Raw genomic sequence first — 24,549 nt, forward strand, 5'->3', positions numbered from 1 at the left:
TTTCCCCTCCTCTCCTCCCTGTCTCTTCCCTCCTCTCCTCCCTGTCTCTCCCCTCCTCTCCTCCTACTCTCTCCCCTCCTCTCCTCCTAGTCTCTCCCCTCCCCTCCTCCTAGTGTCTCCCCTTCTCTCCTCTCAGTCTCTCCCCTCCTCTCCTCCTAGTCTCTCCCCTCCTCCCCTCCTAGTCTCTCCACTCCTCTCCTCCCAGTCTCTCCCCTCCTCTCCCACTGGTCTCTCCCCTCCTCTCCTCCCAGTCTCTCCCCTCCTCTCCTCCCAGTCTCTCCCCTCCTCTCCTCCCAGTCTCTCCCCTCTTCTCCCCTCCTCTCCTCGCAGTCTCTCACCTCCTCTCCCCTCATCTCCTCCCAGTCTCTCCGCCCCCCCTCTCCTCTCCTCTCCTCCCAGTCTCTCCCCTCCTCTCCCCTCCACTCCTCCCTGTCTCTTCCCTCCTCTCCTCCCAGTCTCTCCCTCCTCTCCTCCTAGTCTCTCCCCTCCTCTCCTCCCAGTTTCTCCCCTCCACTCCTCCTAGTCGCTCCCCTCCTCTCCTCCCAGTCTCTCCCCTCCTCTCCTCCTAGTCTCTCCCCTCCTCCCCTCCTAGTCTCTCCACTCCTCTCCTCCCAGTCTCTCCTCTCCTCTCCTCCTAGTCTCTCCCCTCCTCTCCTCCTAGTCTCTCCCCTCCTCCCCTCCTAGTCTCTCCACTCCTCTCCTCCCAGTCTCTCCCCTCCTCTCCCACTAGTCTCTCCCCTCCTCTCTTCCTAGTCTCTCCCCTCCTCTCCTCCCAGTCTCTCCCCTCCACTCCTCCTAGTCTCTCCCCTCCTCTCCTCCCAGTTTCTCCCCTCCACTCCTCCTAGTCGCTCCCCTCCTCTCCTCCCAGTCTCTCCCCTCCTCTCCTCCTAGTCTCTCCCCTCCTCCCCTCCTAGTCTCTCCACTCCTCTCCTCCCAGTCTCTCCTCTCCTCTCCTCCTAGTCTCTCCCCTCCTCTCCTCCTAGTTTCTCCCCTCCTCCCCTCCTAGTCTCTCCACTCCTCTCCTCCCAGTCTCTCCCCTCCTCTCCCACTAGTCTCTCCCCTCCTCTCTTCCTAGTATCTCCCCTCCTCTCCTCCCAGTCTCTCCCCTCCACTCCTCCTAGTGTCTCCCCTTCTCTCCTCTCAGTCTCTCCCCTCCTCTCCTCCTAGTCTCTCCCCTCCTCCCCTCCTAGTCTCTCCACTCCTCTCCTCCCAGTCTCTCCCCTCCTCTCCCATTGGTCTCTCCCCTCCTCTCCTCCTAGTTTCTCCCCTCCTCTCCTCCCAGTCTCTCTCCTCCTCTCCTCCCAGTCTCTCCCCTCCTCTCCTCCCAGTCTCTCCCCTCTTCTCCCCTCCTCTCCTCGCAGTCTCTCACCTCCTCTCCCCTCATCTCCTCCCAGTCTCTCCGCCCCCCCCTCTCCTCTCCTCTCCTCCCAGTCTCTCCCCTCCTCTCCCCTCCACTCCTCCCTGTCTCTTCCCTCCTCTCCTCCCAGTCTCTCCCCTCCTCTCCTCCTAGTCTCTCCCCTCCTCTCCTCCCAGTTTCTCCCCTCCACTCCTCCTAGTCGCTCCCCTCCTCTCCTCCCAGTCTCTCCCCTCCTCTCCTCCTAGTCTCTCCCCTCCTCCCCTCCTAGTCTCTCCACTCCTCTCCTCCCAGTCTCTCCTCTCCTCTCCTCCTAGTCTCTCCCCTCCTCTCCTCCTAGTCTCTCCCCTCCTCCCCTCCTAGTCTCTCCACTCCTCTCCTCCCAGTCTCTCCCCTCCTCTCCCACTAGTCTCTCCCCTCCTCTCTTCCTAGTCTCTCCCCTCCTCTCCTCCCAGTCTCTCCCCTCCACTCCTCCTAGTCTCTCCCCTCCTCTCCTCCCAGTCTCTCCCCTCCTCTCCTCCTAGTCTCTCCCCTCCTCCCCTCCTAGTCTCTCCACTCCTCTCCTCCCAGTCTCTCCCCTCCTCTCCTCCCAGTCTCTCCCCTCCTCTCCTCCCAGTCTCTCCCCTCTTCTCCCCTCCTCTCCTCGCAGTCTCTCACCTCCTCTCCCCTCATCTCCTCCCAGTCTCTCTGCCCCCCACTCCCCTCCTCTCCTCCCAGTCTCTCCCCTTCCTCTCCCCTCCACTCCTCCCAGTCTCTCCCCTCCTCTCCTCCCAGTCTCTCCCCATCTCTCCACTCCTCTCCTCCCAGTCTCTCCCCTCCTCTCCCATCCCCCCAGTTTCTTCCCCCCTCTCCTCCCAGTCTCCCACTCTCTCCCCTTCTCTCCACTCTTCTCTTCCCAGTCTCTCCCCTCCTCTCCCCTCCTCTCCTACCAGTTTCTCCCCTCCTCTCCTCCCAGTCTCTCACCTCTTCTCTCCTCCTCTCCTCCCAGTCTCTCGCCTTCCCTCCCCTCCTCTCCCCTCCTCTCCTCCCAGTCTCTCGTCTCCTCTCCTCCCAGTCTCTCGCCTCCTCTCCCCTCCTCTCCTCCCGGTCTCTCCCCTCTTTTCACCTCCCCTCCCCTCCTCCCATACTCCCCTCCCAGCCAATCAGCTGTAGCCTACCCATAATGCTGTGCCATCTGTCTCAGGTGTTGTGTGTTTCAGAGCATAACTGTCAAGCTACACTAAACTCTGCATACGCTGGCAGTGTGTGTGTGCATGCCTACGTGTTTATGTATTTGTGTGTGTATGCATTCTTGTTTGCGTGCGTGCATGTCTCTTTGTGTGTGCTGTGACTGCTGAGTGATGTTACACTCTCTGAAATAAAGCCAGTTTAATGACAACTGTGAGACCTTGATAAACTGTCACTCTATTAGTCTGTCTGGACACACAACAGGACTATGACAGAGGGGGTTTCACACAGAGGACTGATCCTTGTGATTCATAGAAGCCATGATAGCTAGAGCGTCATGCATGTCCCAGTGATGTTTTTATCTCCCTAGATCCCTTTATCCTGGGGCGGCAGGGTAGCCTAGTGGTTAGAGCGTTGGACTAGTAACCGGAAGGTTGCGAGTTCAAACCCCCGAGCTGACAAGGTATCTGTCGTTCTGCCCCTGAACAGGCAGTTAACCCACTGTTCCCAGGCCGTCATTGAAAATAAGAATTTGTTCTTAACTGACTTGCCTGATTAAATAAAGATAAAATAAAAAAAATATCGGCCAGTGAGGGACTGCATTGCCAGTAACCCTGCTGTTTGTGTGTTGGCGTGTGTGTGTGTGTGTGTGTGTGTGTGTGTGTGTGTGTGTGTGTGTGTGTGTGTGTGTGTGTGTGTGTGTGTGCGTGTGTGCGTGCGTAATTGAGCGGTGGGATGGAGAGTTCTGGAATCCATATCATCATCCATATTGCCTCCTGTTGCCTGGATACTATTCTCCAGCTGCCTTGTCCAAAGGGTTATTTTAAGCCTGTAAGAAAAATTGGTGTTTGTTCGGTTATAGTGTGTGTGTGCTTGCATGCGTGCGTATGTGTGTGCCTGTGCAGCTGTGTGTCTTCAGGCCGTTGTCGATGGCACTTTGTTCCCTATCACAAGGCTAAATAGAGGTATACAGACAGGCACCTTTGTCAGTGTAGATTATAGCAGTCTGTGTTTAGTCCCCCAGCAGGGCTCTCTCTTTGGTAGACTGGTCTGGGAGTCACCATCCATTGCTATGCAGGCCTGAATGAGGATTAAAGTTGAATGCCTGGGGGAGAGATTAAGGTATTCATACATTTATGCAGGTGTGTGTGTGTGTGTGTGTGTGTGTGTGTGTGTGTGTGTGTGTGTGTGTGTGTGTGTGTGTGAGAATGCGTGCGTACGTTTGTGCGTGAATGCTTGCATGGGTCATTGTGTTCATGCAGGTATTTATTGTTGCACACATTTCAGCACCTTGACACAAGAAGCATCTTTGTTGATTTTGAGCACATCTGTCTTCATATTACCATCTTCCATCACAGATACATTTAGAGCTTCTCTTTATAAATATGACTTTTTTAAGCGCTTTAACTGGAAAGTCTGTCTCAAATTGCACCTTATTTCCAAATTGCACTTTATTTCCTAAAGAAGTGCACAATAAAGGGAATAGGGATTTGGTATGCACAGAGTGAACATAAAGATACATCTCTGAGTGTTGCCATTTTCTTGCAGTCGCAGGGATTTTAAAACTATTTTCTCCCCAGATAACATCTGTGTAGATGTGTTACTGAGCAACAGCCGTTAACTTCTAAAGTGTGTCTCTTTTTATTTTCAGAAGCCTGGAAACGGTGAAAATAAATGTTCACGTCCATTAACACCCTCATAAACAATATTCACAAAATGGCCCTTTTTAGTGAATAAAAATAAATAAAATGATCTGTCTCTCTCTCCTCCCACGTGTCGGTCTCTCCATGTGTTAGTCCAATTAGTTCTTATGAGGGCCAGATTTCATTATTAGTTCTTATGAGGGCAAGATTCCATTATTAGTTTTTTTGAAGGCCAGATTCCATTATTAGTTCTTATGAGGGCCAGATTCCATTATTAGTTTTTTTGAGGGCCAGATTCCATTATTAGTTTTTTTGAAGGCCAGATTCCATTATTAGTTCACATGAGGGCCAGATTCCATTATTAGTTCTTATGAGGGCCAGATTCCATTATTAGTTTTTTTGAAGGCCAGATTCCATTATTAGTTCTTATGAGGGCCAGATTCCATTATTAGTTCTTATGAGGGCCAGATTCCATTATTAGTTCTTATGAGGGCCAGATTCCATTATAAGTTCTTATGAGGGCCAGATTCCATTATTAGTTTTTTTGAAGGCCAGATTCCATTTTTAGTACTTATGAGGACCAGATTCCATTATTAGTTCTTATGAGGGCCAGATTCCATTATTAGTTTTTTTGAAGGCCAGATACCATTATTAGTTCTTATGAGGGCCAGATTCCATTATTAGTTCTTATGAGGGCCAGATTCCATTATTAGTTATTTTGAGGGCCAGATTCCATTATTAGTTCTTATGAGGGCCAAATTCCATTATTAGTTCTTATGAACGCCAGATTCCATTATTAGTTCACATGAGGGCCAGATTCCATTATTAGTTCACATGAGGGCCAGATTCCATTATTAGTTATTTTGAGGGACAGATTCCATTATTAGTTATATTGAGGGACAGATTCCATTATTAGTTCTTATGAGGTTCAGATTCCATTATTAGTTCTTATGAGGGACAGATTCCATTACTAGTTCTTATGAGGGCCAGATTCCATTATTAGTTCTTATGAGGGCCAGATTCCATTATTAGTTATTTTGAGGGCCAGATTCCATAATTAGTTCTTATGAGCGTTCTTTTCATGGTGTGCAGACTCAGATTTGTGTTTCCGATTCAACCTCCTTGTTCTATTTCAGGGAGTAGGGGGCAAACAGGTTTTACTTTGACTAGAATAAGTGTGTGTGTTCTTGTGGAAAAGGGGTAAAGACTGCAGATTGTGAGATTGAGCTCTAGGGAGCTGGCCATGGTCCTGGAATCACACCACGACAACAGAAGGTTGAGAAGAAAAAGTTAGAAATTAAAAGAGTGTTTTCTGTCTGAGGAGTTGACCATGGTCCTGAAACTAGACCTTGAAATAGAGGAGTTGACCATGAGTGGTTAGTTGTCCTGAAACAAACCACTCTGAAACAGAGGAGTTGACCATGGTCCTGAAAGCAGAAGCTCCGTCTATGGAGTTCTCTGCTGTCCATAGCAGTCAATGGTTTAATGTGACTGGCTGCTGGGTTTGAAACCAAGTATTCTGAACACCACTGGACTGTATTTGCCCACTGAACTAAAGCTAGGTCTGATTTCTCAAATGATTTATGTGATTTGACACATTGTATTTATCAGGTGTCACCAACCCCTTTTCAACCACTTCTCTACCTCTCCTCTAAACCATCCAACGGAGCCAGGCATCCATCACCTTTCAACATAATTCTGACTAGTTAGACACACACCAACAACCCTGCTGCAAATATGGCATGTGAAATATGTAAAGAGGGTCTTATGCCATTTTTGATGATTCTCTCTAGTGCAGTTGTGACTGGCTGTGTGGAATACAGCTTCATGTATTAGCTTAGCTTATAATGTAATTGTTATAATTCAGTATTTGGTTTAGTAATGGCCGCCGCTCTGCAGTTGGTAAAAGCTTTGTTTACCTTCTGGAATAACTGTCTATCCCCTCCCAGGAGGATTCTGATTGGTCTAATATGATACTGTGTGTGTGCCTCCCACACTGTAAATCTGCAGCCATGATCGATGTGTTCCCTAATGGCCTCATATTTCCTGTCCCTGTTCTGAGCCGCGAGCCCATTGGTTCCCTAGCCTGTTCCCCCATGATACTTTAGTGCATTAGCAGCCTATGGGGACAGCTTAATGGAGTGGCCTGGATGTAATTGGTGCCTCTGAGGGACTGTCTGTGTCTGTGTGTGTGTGCAGGGCCAGCCCTAGCCTTTTGGGGGCCCTTAGTGAGATTTAGTTAGGGGTACCCCACCTCGCGGCAAAACATTTTAGTGGTCCTGCAATTCTACACAATGGAGCAAATAGAAAATCTAGCGGTTTTGTAACACGTCATGTAATTCTACACGTTGCCATGGGGAAGAGAAAAAATAACAGTTTTACAGCTATTTCCCTGCAGTTCTACACATGTTGCCATGGGGAAGAGAAAAAATAACAGTTTTACAGCTATTTCCCTGCAATTCTACACATTGCCATGGGGAAGTGAAAAAAGAACAGTTTTACAGCTATTTCCCTGCAATTCTACACATTGCCATGGGGAAGTGAAAAAATAACAGTTTTACAGCTATTTCCCTGCAATTCTACACATGTTGCCATGGGGAAGAGAAAAAATAACAGTTTTACAGCTATTTCCCTGCAATTCTACACATGTTGCCATGGGGAAGAGAAAAAAGAACAGTTTTACAGCTATTTCCCTGCAATTCTACACATTGCCATGGGGAAGTGAAAAAATAACAGTTTTACAGCTATTTCCCTGCAATTCTACACATGGTGCCATGGGGAAGAGAAAAAAGAACAGTTTTACAGCTATTTCCCTGCAATTCTACACATGTTGCCATGGGGAAGAGAAAAAAGAACAGTTTTACAGCTATTTCCCTGCAATTCTACACATGTTGCCATGGGGAAGAGAAAAAAGAACAGTTTTACAGCTATTTCCCTGCAATTCTACACATGTTGCCATGGGGAAGAGAAAAAATAACAGTTTTACAGCTATTTCCCTGCAATTCTACACATGTTGCCATGGGGAAGAGAAAAAAGAACAGTTTTACAGCTATTTCCCTGCAATTCTACACATGTTGCCATGGGGAAGTGAAAAAAGAACAGTTTTACAGCTATTTCCCTGCAATTCTACACGTTGCCATGGGGAAGAGAAAAAAGAACAGTTTTACAGCTACTTCCCTGCAATTCTACACATTTTGTCAAGGGGTGATTTTCTTTTGCCTTTTTAAAGATCATTTTCTGCAATTCTACACATTTTGTATGACTTATGCCATGTTAATAAGATATCTGAGTGACAATGACTAACATAAACAATGGGTGACCAATGGAGGTTAGGGCTTCTGGGCATGTGCCCTGCATTGCCGGTCATGATTACTACACGTTTAGACAGCTGGCTAGACAAACTTCCAATCTAAAAAATGTTAGCTGAAATGGGCTAATTGAGTGACTGACATAACAAGAAAAACTGCTGATGCACAACCACATTTTGAAATTGTACCTTCTGTATTCTACGATTTTAACTCTAAATAGTAAGTTGAGACCCCAATTGAGTTCCAAAAAAAATACATATATAAAAAAATGGGGGCCCCCTTGCGGCCAGGGGCCCTAAGCGGCCACTTATGTCGCTTATGCCTGTGGTCGCCCTGGTATGTGTGGTGCACATTTGTTTGTGCAAGTGTGTGTGTGTGTGTGTGTGTGTGTGTGTGTGTGTGTGTGTGTGTGCGTGTGCGTGTGATTATTCAGAGTAACACCAAGTGCTGTAACAACATATCTGTACATGGCATCCCAGTCGTTATAATGAACTGTCCCTCTGGAGCCGGTAATCATGTATTACATCGCTGTGCTGTCAGAGAAAGTCTTATGATGGATAGGTCTATGTTAGCATGAAAGCATTTTTATTGATGGATAGGTCTTATTGGGCAATATGCTTCTTGGACTTAGTGGGAAAGGTGCTTTTTGGGCTTTTGGACAAGATGCTTCTTGGGCTTAGTGGGAAAGGTGCTTCTTGGGCTTAATGGGAAAGGTGCTTCTTGGGATTATTGGGAAAGGTGCTTCTTGGGCTTATTGGGAAAGGTGCTTCTTGGGCTTAGTGGGAAAGGTGCTTCTTGGGCTTATTGGGCAAGATGCTTCTTGGGCTTAGTGGGAAAGGTGCTTCTTGGGCTTATTGGGAAAGGTGCTTCTTGGGCTTAGTGGGAAAGGTGCTTCTTGGGCTTATTGGGAAAGGTGCTTCTTGGGCTTAGTGGGAAAGGTTCTTCTTGGGCTTATTGGGCAAGATGCTTCTTGGGCTTAGTGGGAAAGGTGCTTCTCGGGCTTAGTGGGAAAGATGCTTCTTGGGCTTAGTGGGAAAGGTGCTTCTCGGGCTTAGTGGGAAAGATGCTTCTTGGGCTTAGTGGGAAAGATGCTTCTTGGGCTTAGTGGGAAAGGTGCTTCTTGGGCTTATTGGGCAAGATGCTTCTTGGGCTTAGTGGGAAAGGTGCTTCTTGGGCTTAGTGGGAAAGGTGCTTCTCGGGCTCAGTGGGAAAGATGCTTCTTGTACTTAGTGGGAAAGGTGCTTCTCGGGCTTAGTGGGAAAGATGCTTCTTGGGCTTAGTGGGAAAGATGCTTCTTGGGCTTAGTGGGAAAGGTGCTTCTTGGGCTTATTGGGCAAGATGCTTCTTGGGCTTAGTGGGAAAGGTGCTTCTTGGGCTTTTGGACAAGGTGCTTCTTGGGCTTATTGGGCAAGATGCTTCTTGGGCTTAGTGGGAAAGGTGCTTCTTGGGCTTTTAGACAAGATGTTTCTTGGGCTTATTGGGCAAGATGCTTCTTGGGCTTAGTGGGAAAGGTGCTTCTTGGGCTTTTGGACAAGATGCTTCTTGGGCTTAGTGGGAAAGGTGCTTCTTGGGCTTTTGGACAAGATGCTTGGCTTCTAAGACATGTCAGTCATACAGTGTAAATGATGTCATACGATGCATCCAAAATGGCACCCTATTCACCATGTACTGCACCAGGGCACCAGGGAATAGGATGCCTTTTGGAACACAGCCATAGTTCACCTCTAACCCATGACCTTTGCCCCTGACCTGTAGGCCTGTCTGTGCTGCAGAAGGTCCTGGACACGGCTGCTGAGAGGAGCTGGCTGGTGACGTCTGTCAACGTGGAGACCATGACGGAGACCTCGTTCCTCAAGGTGTTCCAAGACCTGGACAAGAGGAAGGAGGGACAGATCATCATCGACTGTGAGACCGAAAGACTCACCTCCATCCTCAAAAAGGTAACAAGATAGAGAGACTCATCTCAACCCTCAAAACGGTAACGAGACTGTGACATTGCAGGAGTCATCTGCATCGCTAGTAGTGGGCCAGCAATGGCAAAAATGGTAAGCAGCTACCATACATAAGCCAGAACTTTGCCAGACCTGGTTTGGTCAGAACTGTGCCACATAAAAATGCCTGTCAGATGGCAAAAGTAGGCATGATTTGGGTCGTTATACTTTGGCTTTCTGTGAATTAATTGAATCCAGACATTTGAGAAAGCATCACTCTGTTGCACGTGAGACATAATTAACATGAATTCTCAGTGAAATAAACACCACATAGCTAGCAGAGAAAGACAGAGAGTAATAAAGAGAGAGAGAAGAGAAGGTAAGAGAGACAGGTTGACGTTTATTGTCATGAATCTTGCCGTGGAGGCAGAACTGAGCAATTTCCGCTAGATAGGCCAGCTGCAAAGTCAAAATAGGCTTATATGTGACCTCAGTTGAGGAACAATGGGAAAGTAATTCTGCTTTAAAAGTTGATAAACTTGTAACTCCACTTTTGAGAAAATGGTCCATTAATGTTTTGGTACACCTACTGGAGAGTACTTCTTTGTCTACACCCATTCAGCATCATTCACACCATCTTAAGCCTTTGCCCCACCCATCTATTTAAGGATTCACATTTGAGGCCATGTGCTAAAAAGAGTGAGTAAGGTAGTAAAGTAAAAAACCAAAGATTTCAAAACAAAGTGTTTGAAAGTAGTAGGAACAACTCCAGGTAAAAATACATTGATGTAGTCCTTGGCCTACAGTGCATTTGGAAAGTATTCAGACCCCTTTACTTTTTCCATATTTTGTTACTTTACAGCCTTATTCTAAAATTGATTCAATTGTATTTTTTCCCTATCAATCTACACACAATACCCCATAATGACAAAGCAAACAGAAATATCACATTTAAGTATTCAGACCCTTTACTCAGTACTTTGGTGAAGCACCTTTGGCAGTGATTGTAGCCTCAAGTCTTCTTGGGTATGACACTTCAAGCATGGAGTTTCTCCCATTCTTCTCTGCAGATCCTCTCAAGTTATGTCAGGTTGAATGGGGAGATTCGCTGCACAGCTATTTTCAGGTCTCTCCAGAGATGTTCGATCGGGTTCAAGTCCGGGCTCTGGCTGGGCCACTCAAAGACCTTCAGAGACTTGTCCCGAAGCCACTCCTGCATTTTCTTGCGTGTGTGCTTAGGGTCGTTGTAATGTTGGAAGGTGAACCTTCGCCTCCCTCTGAGGTCCTGAGCACTCTGGAGCAGATTTTCATCAAGGATCTCTCTCTACTTTGCTCCATTCATCTTTTCTTCGATTATGACTAGTCTCCCAGTCCCTGCCGCATAAAAACAACCCCACAGCATGATGCTGCCGGCACCATACTTCACCGTAAGGAGGGTGCCAGGTTTCCTCGAGACGTGACGCTTGGCATTCAGGCCATAGAGTTCAATATTGGTTTCATTAAACCAGAGATTTTTGTTTCTCATGGTCTGAGAGTCTTTAAGTGCCTTTTGGCAATCTCCAAGCGGGCTGTCATGTGCCTTTAACTGTGTCTTCCATCTGGCCACTCTATCATAATGGCCTGATTGGTGGGGTGCTGCAGAGATGGTTGTCCTTCTGGAAGGTTCTCCCATCTCCACAGAGGAACTTTCGAGCTTGGTCAGAGTGACCATTGGGTTCTTAGTCAGCTCCCTGACCAAGGCCCTTCTCCCCCAATTGCTCAACTTCTTCCATTTAAGAATGATGGAGGCCACTGTGTTCTTGGAGACCTTCAATGCTGCAAAAAAATGTTGGTACCCTTGCCCAGATCTGTGGCTCGGCACAATCCTTTCTCGGAGCTCCACAGACAATTCCTTCGACCTCACGGCTTGGATTTTGCTCTGACATGCAATGTCAACTCTGGGACCTTATATAGACAGGTGTGTGCCTTTCCAAATCATGTCCAATCAATTGAATTTACCACAGGTGGAATCCAAGTTGTAGAAACATCTCAAGGATGCTCAATGGAAACAGATACACCTGAGCTCAATTTCCAGTATCATAGAGAAGTAACTCTGAGTAATTTATGTAAATAAGTTATTTCTGTTTTTTATTTGTGATAAATTCGCAAAAATGTCTAAAAACTTGTTTTCACTTAATGTCATTATGGGGTATTGTGTGTAGATTGATAAAAAATAAATAATATTTAATCAATTTTAGAATAAAACGTAACAAACGTAACAAAATGTGTAAAAAGTCAAGGGGTCTGAATAGTTTCCAAATGCACTTTATATCCTAGTCTGACTTTGGTGCAGGTCATGTTGTTCTTCACATTACCGTCTCTGGTAAACACACACTATATCAAATCACATCTAAGTTGATTTGTCACATGAACAGGAAACAGAAGGTGTAATTGGTACAGTGAAATGGTTACTTCCATATTTGGATAGGAGCAATATCAGAAATAGAGAGTGTCCAGATAAAAATATTATATAAATAATTATTAGATGATGCTTACCCAGACACACTTGTCTAAATTGTTGGGTCACGTGAAAGAAATGCTATAACCAACCCCCAGCCACATCTAGCTAAGTAAATGGGTCACTATTGTCTAGACATGTTCATGAAATACAATAGATGGCCTTAATCACCCCCCAAACACACCTCGCTAACTTGATGGGTCATGTAATCATCTGATGAAGTGTAGTCTTTTGTTTAGACATGTAGCTAGCTAGCTAAACAATTAACCATAAGCCCTACCCATAGCTACAGTACAAACGGATTGTCATAGCTAGCCACCATGCATGAAATGCTGTAGTATGAATCTGCAGGTATCTAAAGCTAACCAACTAGGTTCAATGTTAGCTAGCTATGCAATGCAAGTGGTTTCCTGAGATATGTATAATGTAAATACACAGATCACACACTTAATGTTAGATAGCGAGCCAGCAAGCTAACGTTGGCTAGCTAGCTAACCGTACCCTTTAACCTGCAAAAAAACAACTTTGACAACATTTGAAATGTATAATATCTGAAAATGACGCGTATACATGGATGAAGGCTTCACGGCAGCGTGTCTCTTCTGTTTGGTTTGTAGCGAGCTACAGCTTGTTTGGCCTGTTGTTGTGTCTAGTCACTCTGGTTCACACTGATTGTGTGCAAAATATCGTCCATCACAACGTTTTCCCACTGATCTTTGTTGATAGCGCCTGCTAAATTCAGGGCAGCAATGTTGTTGAGAGCTGTAGCAACACTTTTGCAGTTCTGCATGGCTAACGTTATATCTTTTTTTTTAAATGTAGTAGAAAGGATTATCTACACATACTGAGCATCTCATGTTATAGACAGAAGCGAGCTACGTGGCTACCAATCTGAACTCATCTCTCAGCATATTCAACCCATCCGTTAACTCAGCCAATCATGGCTAGCAGGAAGGTTCCTGCCTTTTTCCGTGGCTAAACCTACTAGGCTCGTAATTTAACAATTTTATCTGTATTTACAAATGACATACAAGTTTGTTATTAAGGCATTAAGGCACATGGTGTGGTTAGGGTTAGTTAGTGTTTCAGAGTTTGACTTTCTGGCTGTGCCAGATAGTGACCAGTTTGTAGAGCTGCCTACAGGGAAAGATTATTGACAATGAAGGCCAAACTGTGGATAAGAGGATCCTCCCAGGCAGCAGTCGTCCAGTGTACTGTATTAGTCTCAGTGTATTAGAGACAGGAGATATAGATACGGTTAGGTTGACATTTGGAGCTGTAGAGAAACACTTACTCACCACGCTACTGCTTGCTGGGAAGGGTTTATCCTGGCATAGCAATTAATGACACACACACACACACACACACACACACACACACACACACACACACACACACACACACACACACACACACACACACACACACACACACACACACACACACACACACACACACACACACACACACACACGCGCGCGCGCGCGCGCGCGCGCACACACACGCACCACTCCACCACACGAATGCGTCCTTCCCCCTCCCACACACACATAAAAACAGAAAGAGCCCGAGACCTCTTTCCCCTCTCTCTCCTCCAACGCTTGGCTCTAGCTGTGTGAAGACAGTGTCCCTCTCTCTCCTCCAACTCTCTCCTCCAACGCTTGGCTCTAGCTGTGTGAAGACAATGTCCCCTCTCTCTCCTCCAACTCTTGGCTCTAGCTGTGTGAAGACAGTGTCCCTTCTCTCTCCTCCAACGCTTGGCTCTAGCTGTGTGAAGACAGTGTCCCCTCTCTCTCCTCCAACTCCTCCAACTCTCTCCTCCAACGCTTGGCTCTAGCTGTGTGAAGACAGTGTCCCCTCTCTCTCCTCCAACGCTTGGCTCTAGCTGTGTGAAGACAGTGTCCCCTCTCTCTCCTCCAACTCCTCCAACTCTCTCCTCCAACACTTGGCTCTAACTGTGTGAAGACAGTGTCCCCTATCTCTCCTCCAATGCTTGACTCTAGCTGTGTGAAGACAGTGTCCCCTCTCTCTCCTCCAACGCTTGGCTCTAGCTGTGTGAAGACAGTGTCTGGTGTGTGTGAGTGTTATTGATGACCTGGTGCCCACAGTTAAGGTAGTTGCATCACTTCTCACCAGTTTACAGCAGCGGAGCCACAGCGGTTCTCAGCTCAGACAGACTCCATCCATCACAGAGGTCTGTTCCCGGCTCTCTGCCTCTATAGCAGCCTGTGTTTTACACACTCACACACACAGACACACAGACACACACACACTGCCCCGTCGCCCTCTAAACCCGCAGGTATCTTCACCCAATACACAGACCCAAATGCTCACCAAATAATGTCAGAGGATATATGAATGAGGACATGTTTATTTTTACTCTTGGAATGCTGATGTATTGTGAAATCAGTTGGGGCCTCATGGAAACTACGCTAGCACACTGTCCATGTGTCTTCCCCAGTGTGACTGTATCTTGGCCATCATCCTTCCCCCAGTGTGACTGTATCTTGTCCATGTGTCTTCCCAGTGTGACTGTATCTTGGCCATCATCTTCCCCAGTGTGACTGTATCTTGGCCATCATCTTCCCCAGTGTGACTGTATCTTGGCCATCATCTTCCCCAGTGTGACTGTATCTTGGCCATCATCTTCCCCCAGTGTGACTGTATCTTGGCCATCATCTTCCCCAGTGTGACTGTATCTTGGCCATCATCTTCCCCAGTGTGACTGTATCTTGGCCATCATCTTCCCCAGTGTGACTGTATCTTGGCCATCATCTTCCCCAGTGTGACTGTATCTTGGCCATCATCTTCCCCAGTGTGACTGTATCTTGGCCATCATCTTCCCCCAGTGTGACTGTATCTTGGCCATCATCTTCCCCCAGTGTGACTGCATCTTGGCCATCATCTTCCCCAGTGTGACTGTATCTTGGCCATCATCTTCCCCAGTGTGACTGTATCTTGGCCATCATCTTCCCCCAGTGTGACTGTATCTTGGCCATCATCTTCCCCAGTGTGACTGTATCTTGGCCACCATCTTCCCCCAGTGTCTTGGGTATCAGCGTCTCTCCTCTCCTGTGTTTTCCTTGCTGGAGGCTGTGCTGTAGGACATGCCTTGTGCTAGGGTCACCCTTAATAACTAATGCAACTGTCTGCCATGCCCTCCAGCCTGCTCCCAACACACACACACACACACACACAGTGGGGATATAAACGTGTGAGAGACTCTCAGAGGAAGCAAATATGTTGGGAATGTGTGAGGTCATGTAAAGTCCATGATGAGTTACAGAACTCCCACTCGATCTGTCAGTTACAGAACCCCCACTTTATCTGTCAGTTACAGAACCCTCACTCGATCTGTCATTTACAGAACCCTCACTCGATCTGTCAGTTACAGAACTCCCACTCGATCTGTCGGTTACAGAACCCTCACTCGATCTGTCAGTTACAGAACCCCCACTCTCTCTGTCAGTTACATAACTCACACTCGATCTGTCAGTTACAGAACCCCCACTCGATCTGTCAGTTACAGAACCCCCACTTTATCTGTCAGTTACAGAACCCTCACTCGATCTGTCATTTACAGAACCCTCACTCGATCTGTCAGTTACAGAACTCCCACTCGATCTGTCGGTTACAGAACCCTCACTCGATCTGTCAGTTACAGAACCCCCACTCTCTCTGTCAGTTACATAACTCACACTCGATCTGTCAGTTACAGAACCCCCACTCGAGCCATAAGAGAGACTCGACATCTACCACCCCACTACCACTATCAGATTAGAGCCATACGGGAGACTAGACATCTACCACCCCACTACCACTATCAGATTAGAGCCATAATGTAACGGTTTTCTGTATGAGAAGGAGAGTCGGACCAAAATGCAGAGTGTAGATTTCGATCCATGTTTTAATAAACAAACGTAAAACACGAATCAATACAAACACTACAAAATAAAGGACGTAATGAACGTAACGAAAACCTAAACAGCCTATCTGGTGAAAACACATAGACAGGAACAATCACCCACAAACACAGTGAAACCCAGGCTACCTAAATATGGTTCCCAATCAGAGACAATGACGAACACCTGCCTCTGATTGAGAACCATATCAGGCCGAACATAGAACTGGACAAACTAGACCTGTAACATAGAATGCCCACTCAGATCACACCCTGACCAACCAAAACATAGAAACATACAAAGTAAACTATGGTCAGGGTGTGACAGTACCCCCCCCCCCCCAAGGTGCGGACTCCGGCCGCAAAACCTGAACCTATAGGGGAGGGTCTGGGTGGGCATCTGTCCGCGGTTGCGGCTCTGGCGCTGGACGTGGACCCCACTCCATTATAGTTTTAGTCCACCTCCTTAGCGTCCCTAGATAGGTTACCCTCCATAATGACCGCTCGGGACAGAGGGGCAGCTCGGGACAGAGGTAGCTCGGGACTGATGGGTAGCTCAGCACTGAGAGGAAGCTCAGCACTGAGAGGAAGCCCAGGCAGGTAGTTGGATCTAGCAGATCCTGGCTGACTGGAGAATCTGGAAGAGTCTGGTCGACTGGCAGATCTGGAAGAGTCTGGTCGACTGGCAGATCTGGAAGAGTCTGGTCGACTGGCAGATCTGGAAGAGTCTGGTCGACTGGCAGATCTGGAAGACTCTGGTCGACTGGCAGATCTGGTCGACTGGCAGATCTGGAAGAGTCTGGTCGACTGGCAGATCTGGAAGAGTCTGGTTGACTGGCAGCTCTGGCTGCTCCATGCTGACTGGCTGCCCCATGCTGACTGGCAGCTCTGGCTGCTCCATGCTGACTGGCTGCTCCATGCTGACTGACAGCTCTGGCTGCTCCATGCTGACTGGCAGCTCTGGCTGCTCCATGCTGACTGGCTGCTCCATGCTGACTGGCGGCCCTGGCTGCTCCATGCTGACTGGCGGCCCTGGCTGCTCCATGCTGACTGGCGGCCCTGGCTGCTCCATGCTGACTGGCGGCCCTGGCTGCTCCATGCTGACTGGCGGCCCTGGCTGCTCCATGCTGACTGGCGGCCCTGGCGGCTCCTTGCAGACTGGCAGCTCTGGCGGCTCCTTGCAAACTGGCAGCTTTGGCGGCATCCTGCAGACTGGCAGCTTTGGCGGCATCCTGCAGACTGGCAGCTCTGGCAGCTCCTTGCAGACTGGCAGCTCCTTGCAGACTGGCAGCTCCTTGCAGACTGGCAGCTCTATGCAGTCTGGCAGCTCCTTGCAGACTGGCAGCTCCTTGCAGACTGGCAGTTCCGAACAGGCGGGAGACTCCGGCAGCGCTGTAGAGGCGGAAAGCTCTGGCAGCGCTGGACAGGCGAGACGCACTGTAGGCCTGATGCGTGGTGCTGGCACTGGTGGTACTGGGCCGAGGACACGCACAGGAAGCCTGGTGCGGGGAGCTGCTACCGGAGGACTGGGGTGTGGAGGTGGTACTGGAAAAACCGGACCGTGCAGGCGCACTGGAGCTCTTGAGCTCCGAGCCTGCCCAACCTTACCTGGTTGAATGCTCACGGTCGCCCTGCCAGTGCGGCGAGGTGGAATAGCCCGCACTGGGCTATGCAGGCGAACCGGAGACACCGAGCGCAAGGCTGGTGCCATGTAAGCCGGCCCAAGGAGACGCACTGGGGACCAGCTGCGTAGAGCCGGCTTCATGGCATTAGGCTCGACGCTCAATCTAGCCCGGCCGACACGCGGAGCTGGAATATACCGCACCGGGCTATGCACCTGCACTGGAGACACCGTGCGCACCACTGCATAACACGGTGCCTGTCCGGTCTCTCTAGCCCCCCGGTAAGCACAGGGAGTCTGCCCAGGTCTCCTACCTGGCGTAGCCATACTCCCTGTTAGCCCCCCCCCAAGAAATTTTTGGGGCTGCCTCTCAGGCTTCCATCCGCGTCGCCGTGCTGCCTTCTCATACCACCGCCTCTCTGATTTCACCGCCTCCATTCTACGATAACCTTCCTCGCACTGCTCCAGCAAATCCCAGGTGGGCTCCGGCACTCTCCCTGGGTCGGCTGCCCACCTGTCGATCTCCTCCCAAGTAGTATAGTCCATACTCCTGCTGTCCATAACGTCCATTCCTCTTTACGCTGCTGTTGCTGCCTGTTGACACGCTGCTTGGTCCGTTGGTGGTGGGTGATTCTGTGACGGTTTTCTGTATGAGAAGGAGAGTCGGACCAAAATGCAGCGTGTAGATTTCGATCCATGTTTTAATAAACAAACGTAAAACACGAATCAATACAAACACTACAAAATAAAGGACGTAATGAACGGACCGAAAACCTAAACAGCCTATCTGGTGAAAACACATAGACAGGAACAATCACCCACAAACACACAGTGAAACCCAGGCTACCTAAATATGGTTCCCAATCAGAGACAATGACGAACACCTGCCTCTGATTGAGAACCATATCAGGCCGAACATAGAACTGGACAAACTAGACATGTAACATAGAATGCCCACTCAGATCACACCCTGACCAACCAAAACATAGAAACATACAAAGTAAACTATGGTCAGGGTGTGACACATAAGGGAGACTAGGCATCTACCACACCACTACCACTATCAGATTAGAGTCATAAAGGAGACTAGGCATCTACCACCCCACTACCACTATCAGATTAGAGCCATAAAAGAGACTAGACATCTACCACACCACTACCACTATCAGATTAGGGTGGGAATGTAGCCTGTTTGAGGTAGTAATATATCATTATCTATTGTTTACAAATTAAATATGACATAGCTAATGAATTTAATGCACAATGTTGGATTTCACCCAACGTGAGCTTCTTTTCTCACCATTTTAGCCCATGCAGCGTGCCTCGCAAACGTGATTCGTCATTATGAAATCATCAACTTTACCCTGTATATCTAAAAATGATCATATACACTGATTGTTTTGCCCCAGCCCCAGCTAACACACCTGACTCCAATAATCAACTAATCTTTAGATTGGAATGCAATTAGTTTAATCAGCTGTGTTTGCTAGGGATAAAGAGTGACAGCACTCTGGCCCCCGAGGACTGGAGTTTCCCATACCTGCTTTACGGTATGACAGCACTCTGGCCCCCGAGGACTGGAGTTTCCCATACCTGCTTTACGGTATGACAGCACTCTGGCCCTCGAGGACTGGAGTTTCCCATACCTGCTTTACGGTATGACAGCACTCTGGCCCCCGAGGACTGGAGTTTCCCATACCTGCTTTACGGTATGACAGCACTCTGGCCCTCGAGGACTGGAGTTTCCCATACCTGCTTTACGGTACGACAGCACTCCTGCCCCCGAGGACTGGATTTTCCATACTTGGTTTAAAGTACGACAGCACTCCTGCCCCCGAGGACTGGATTTTCCATACTTGGTTTAAAGTACGACAGCACTCCGGCCCCCGAGGACTGGATTTTCCATACTTGGTTTAAAGTACGACAGCACTCCGGCCCCCGAGGACTAGATTTTCCATACTTGGTTTAAAGTACGACAGCACTCCTGCCCCCGAGGACTGGATTTTCCATACTTGGTTTAAAGTACGACAGCACTCCTGCCCCCGAGGACTGGATTTTCCATACTTGGTTTAAAGTACGACAGCACTCCGGCCCCCGAGGACTGGATTTTCCATACTTGGTTTAAAGTACGACAGCACTCCGGCCCCCGAGGACTAGATTTTCCATACTTGGTTTAAAGTACGACAGCACTCCTGCCCCCGAGGACTGGATTTTCCATACTTGGTTTAAAGTACGACAGCACTCCGGCCCCCGAGGACTGGATTTTCCATACTTGGTTTAAAGTACGACAGCACTCCGGCCCCCGAGGACTAGATTTTCCATACTTGGTTTAAAGTACGACAGCACTCCTGCCCCCGAGGACTGGATTTTCCATACTTGGTTTAAAGTACGACAGCACTCCGGCCCCCGAGGACTGGATTTTCCATACTTGGTTTAAAGTACGACAGCACTCCTGCCCCCGAGGACTGGATTTTCCATACTTGGTTTAAAGTACGACAGCACTCCTGCCCCCGAGGACTGGATTTTCCATACTTGGTTTAAAGTACGACAGCACTCCTGCCCCCGAGGACTGGATTTTCCATACTTGGTTTAAAGTACGACAGCACTCCGGCCCCCGAAGACTAAGTTGCCCATCCCTGGTTTAAAGCAAAACTACCATAACTAGTTAGTTAGTTAACATGACCTTTATGAATTAAAAGCCTTTATGTGATTTATGTGCTTATTTTGATGACATAAATTATTCAAAATTCACAAAAAGAGACATTAGTTGATGAAGATTATCTCACAGAACAAAATGTACAAGATCTCCTAATCCTATGTTAACCACAGACCTTATTTATGGCGTTTATCCAAAAACCCAACAAAAACGAAATTTTCCCATAGGCTTTATCCAACAAACCATTGCGGAGTTAATGCCAGTAAAACACAATTTTCAAGTCGGAAGTTTTAATACACTTAGAGTCATAAAAACTTGTTTTTCAACCACTCCACAAATTTCTTCTTAACAAACAAAGTTTTCCAAGTCGGTTAGGACATCTACTTTGTGCATCTACTTTGACACAAGTAATTTTTCCAACAATTGTTTACAGACAGATTATTTAACTTATAATTCACTGAATCATAATTCCAGTGGGTCAGAGGTTAACATACACTACGTTGACTGTGCCTTTAAACAGCTTGGAAAGTTCCAGAAAATGATGTAATGGCTTTAGAAGCTTCTGATAGGCTAATTGACATCATTTGAGTCAATTGGAGGTGTACCTGTGGATGTATTTCAAGACCTACCTTCAAACTCAGTGCCTCTTTGCTTGGCATCATGGGAAAATCTAAAGAAATCAGCCAAGACTTCAGAAAAAAAATTGTAGACCTCCACAAGTCTGGTTCATCCTTGGGAGTAATTTCCAAACTCCTGAAGGTACCATGTTCATCTGTACAAAAAATAGTGCATGAGTATAAACACCATGGGACCACGCAGCCATCATACCGCTCAGGAAGGAGAAGCGTTCTGTCTCCTAGAGATGAACGTACTTTGGTGCGGAAAGTGCAAATCAATCCCAGAACAACAGCAAAGGATCTTGTGAAGATGCTGGAGGAAGCAGGTACAAAAGCATCTATATCCACAGTAAAACGAGTCCTATATCGACATAACCTGAAAGGCCGCTCAGCAAGGAAGAAGCCACTGCTCCAAAACCTCCATAAAAAAGCGGTTTGCAACTGCACATGGGGACAAAGATTGTACTTTTTAGAGAAATGTCCTCTGGTCGGATGAAACAAAAATAGAACTGTTTGGCCATAATGACCATTTTTATGTTTGGAGGAAAAAGGGAGAGGCTTGCAAGCCGAAGAACACGATCCCAACCGTTAAGCACGGGGGTGGTAGCATCATGTTGTGGGGGTGCTTTGCTACCGGAGGGACTGGTGCACTTCACAAAATAGATGGCATCACGAAGAGGGAAAATTATGTGGATATATTGAAGCAACATCTCAAGACATCAGTCAGGAAGTTAAAGCTTGGTCGCAAATGGGTCTTCCAAATGGACAATGACCCCAAGCATACTTCCAAAGTTGTGGCAAAATGTCTTAAGGACAACAAAGTCAAGGTCTTGGAGTGGCCATCACAACGCCCTGACCTCAGTCCTATAGAAAATGTGTGGGCAGAACTGAAAAAGCATGTGCGAGCAAGGAGGCCTACAACCTGACTCAGTTACACCAGCTTTGTCAGGAGGAATGGGCCAAAATTCACCCAACTTATTTTGGGAAGCTTGTGGAAGGCTGGGAAAGTCTACACGTTATAGTTATCAGATTCACATGGAATTGTTGGGGAATTCAAATGTTTAAATATAAAATGATTGGTGAAAAAATGAAACATACATTTTAGCATCCAGAAGAGAGATTTGGGTTTTCATAAGGTTAGGGCTCTGCTCAATCAGTGGCCCCTCCTCTGTGAAGAGACATGGGCTATAAACTATGAAACACACCCTTCTCCATCCACTATATAAGACCTTGACGAAAATGTAACCTCCTGATCCGGGTACATTAGAATGACAGTCCGATGTCAGAAGGATTCAGATAATAACTACAGAACGAAGCCAACCTCAGTGTGAGCTTTGGTTGCGAATGGTATGAACTTTGAACTCTTATTCGCTTCAGAAGTGATACCTCCTAGCCTGCTGTAAACGTGGGCTAGGAGAGGACAGACAGAGTATCCGTCTACCACCCAACGACGACACTACAACGTTTCCCTATCACCACCAGAGACACTCTTCAAAGGACAAAGGACGCTGCTGGGCAACATGGCCATCCATCTACCACCAACCTATTGAAGTGCAGCTCAGATTAAATATTTATTGCATTTTCCTTTTCCAAATGGGTGGTAATTTAGAATGCATAGGATATTGTATTTACGATAGCACAGCTTCTCCCTTTGTTCCTCAGTCTTCCCCTTTTTCACTCAAACCCAGCCCCTTTTCTTTGTGTAACCAGCTGTCATATCTGTTCCGTCCGCTAGGGACGTTTTCCTTTATGACTTAATTTGTAATTAAGGTATGATTCGTTCTGTGTCTATGTAATTCTGTGTGATTAGTTAGGTATTTAGTAAATAAATAATTAAACCCAGTTTTTTATTGCTGAAATCATTGCTCAAATCCAATTTTATTTGTCACATACACATGGTTAGCAGATGTTAATGCGAGTGTAGCGAAATGCTTGTGCTTCTAGTTCCGACAATGCAGTAATAACCAACAAGTAATCTAGCTAACAATTCCAAAACTACTACCTTATAGACACAAGTGTAAGGGGATAAAGAATATGTACATAAAGATATATGAATGAGTGATGGTACAGAGCGGCATAGGCAAGATACAGTAGATGGTATTGAGTGCAGTATATACATATGAGATGAGTATGTAAACAAAGTGGCATAGTTAAAGTCGCTAGTGATACATGTATTACATAAAGATGCAGTAGTATACATATGAGATGACTAATGTAGGGTATGTAAACATTAAATTAGGTAGCATTGTTTAAAGTGGCTAGTGATATATTTTACATCATTTCCCATCAATTCCCATTATTAAAGTGGCTGGAGTTGAGTCAGTGTGTTGGCAGCAGCCACTCAATGTTAGTGGTGGCTGTTTAACAGTCTGATGGCCTTGAGATAGATGCTGTTTTTCAGTCTCTCGGTCCCAGCTTTGATGCACCTGTACCGACCTCGCCTTCTGGATGATAGCGGGGTGAACAGGCAGTGGCTCGGGTGGTTGTTGTCCTTGATGATCTTTATGGCCTTCCTGTGACATCGGGTGGTGTAGGTGTCCTGGAGGGCAGGTAGTTTGCCCCCGGTGATGCGTTGTGCAGACCTCACTACCCTCTGGAGAGCCTTACGGTTGTGGGCGGAGCAGTTGACGTACCAGGCGGTGATACAGCCCGCCAGGATGCTCTCGATTGTGCATCTGTAAAAGTTTGTGAGTGCTTTTGGTGACAAGCCAAATTTCTTCAGCCTCCTGAGGTTGAAGAGGCGCTGCTGCGCCTTCTTCACGATGCTGTCTGTGTGGGTGGACCAATTCAGTTTGTCTGTGATGTGTACGCCGAGGAACTTAAAACTTACTACCCTCTCCACTACTGTTCCATCGATGTGGATGGATGTGGGTGTTCCCTCTGCTGTTTCCTGAAGTCCACAATCATCTCCTTAGTTTTGTTGACGTTGAGTGTGAGGTTATTTTCCTGACACCACACTCCGAGGGCCCTCACCTCCTCCCTGTAGGCCGTCTCGTCGTTGTTTGTAATCAAGCCTACCACTGTTGTGTTGTCCGTGAAGATAACCAAGATTTTACAACATTCAGATGAGACTGAAATAAGGTGACGATTAATATTGACTGCTATTGATGTAAAATATTACTAGGTCTTTAAGAGTTTATTCGGAAGATAACTGCTCTATAAATATTATTTCGTGGTGCCCCGACTTTCTAGTTAATTACATTTACATGATTAGCTCAATCAGGTAATATTCATTTCAGAGAAAGGATTTATAGAATAGCATGTCATATCAATTAATCCGGCATAGCCAAAGACACGACAACTAATAAAGCCTCATTTCACGCAAGCCATTTTAACATATGAATGCTGAAGGTGCCGTATCAGATCAGGGACAGGCCGCCTACCTCAGATTGGTCAGCATGCAAAGCTGGGCACAGTGCGTCTTTTGACTAGACTACTGATATTCCCTTGGGGTTGTTCGGCATGCAAAATGACTTGTAGATCATTGACTCTCAACACAGGTACATGTTTGACATGTTTGACGTAGTTTGACGTTAAAGGAGACACCAGTTCTCACAAAATATGAGTGTTTTTTGAAGTTACAAAGAAAGTAATATGAGCAACAACAAAAAAATTGAAATTTGATTCAGAACGTTTGAATGGATTTTCTGACCGATGCATGTGACATTTGGTGTGATGAAGTCATGTTTGAATGGATTTTCTGACCGATGCATGTGACATTTGGTGTGATGAAGTCATATTTGAATGGATTTTCTGATGTATATTTGTATTCATGGGATGAGACTACAGGAATGATTATACTGAATATTCATATTTGAGAGTCACTGCTGTTACAATGTCTTACCCTAGTTGGT

At 46.9% G+C, this 24,549-nt stretch overlaps 1 protein-coding gene across 8 annotated transcripts in view; it reads left to right on the forward strand.

The window, feature by feature from the left end:
* LOC110489094 (glutamate receptor 1) overlaps nt 1-24,549 on the forward strand; it is a 157,831-nt gene that overhangs the window by 48,220 nt on the left and 85,062 nt on the right. For all 8 annotated transcript variants that reach the window (XR_005035968.1, XR_005035967.1, XM_036943242.1 and 5 more), the window contains exon 4: nt 9,228-9,412. Coding sequence is in view for 6 of the 8 variants with exons in the window: in XM_036943242.1 (XP_036799137.1) it covers nt 9,228-9,412 (185 nt within the window). In the remaining 2 variants the exon portion in view is untranslated. The remainder of the gene's footprint in view (nt 1-9,227; nt 9,413-24,549) is intronic.

The sequence above is a fragment of the Oncorhynchus mykiss genome, chromosome 14 (assembly GCF_013265735.2).
Source record: "Oncorhynchus mykiss isolate Arlee chromosome 14, USDA_OmykA_1.1, whole genome shotgun sequence".
Taxonomy (NCBI): Eukaryota; Metazoa; Chordata; class Actinopteri; order Salmoniformes; family Salmonidae; genus Oncorhynchus; species Oncorhynchus mykiss.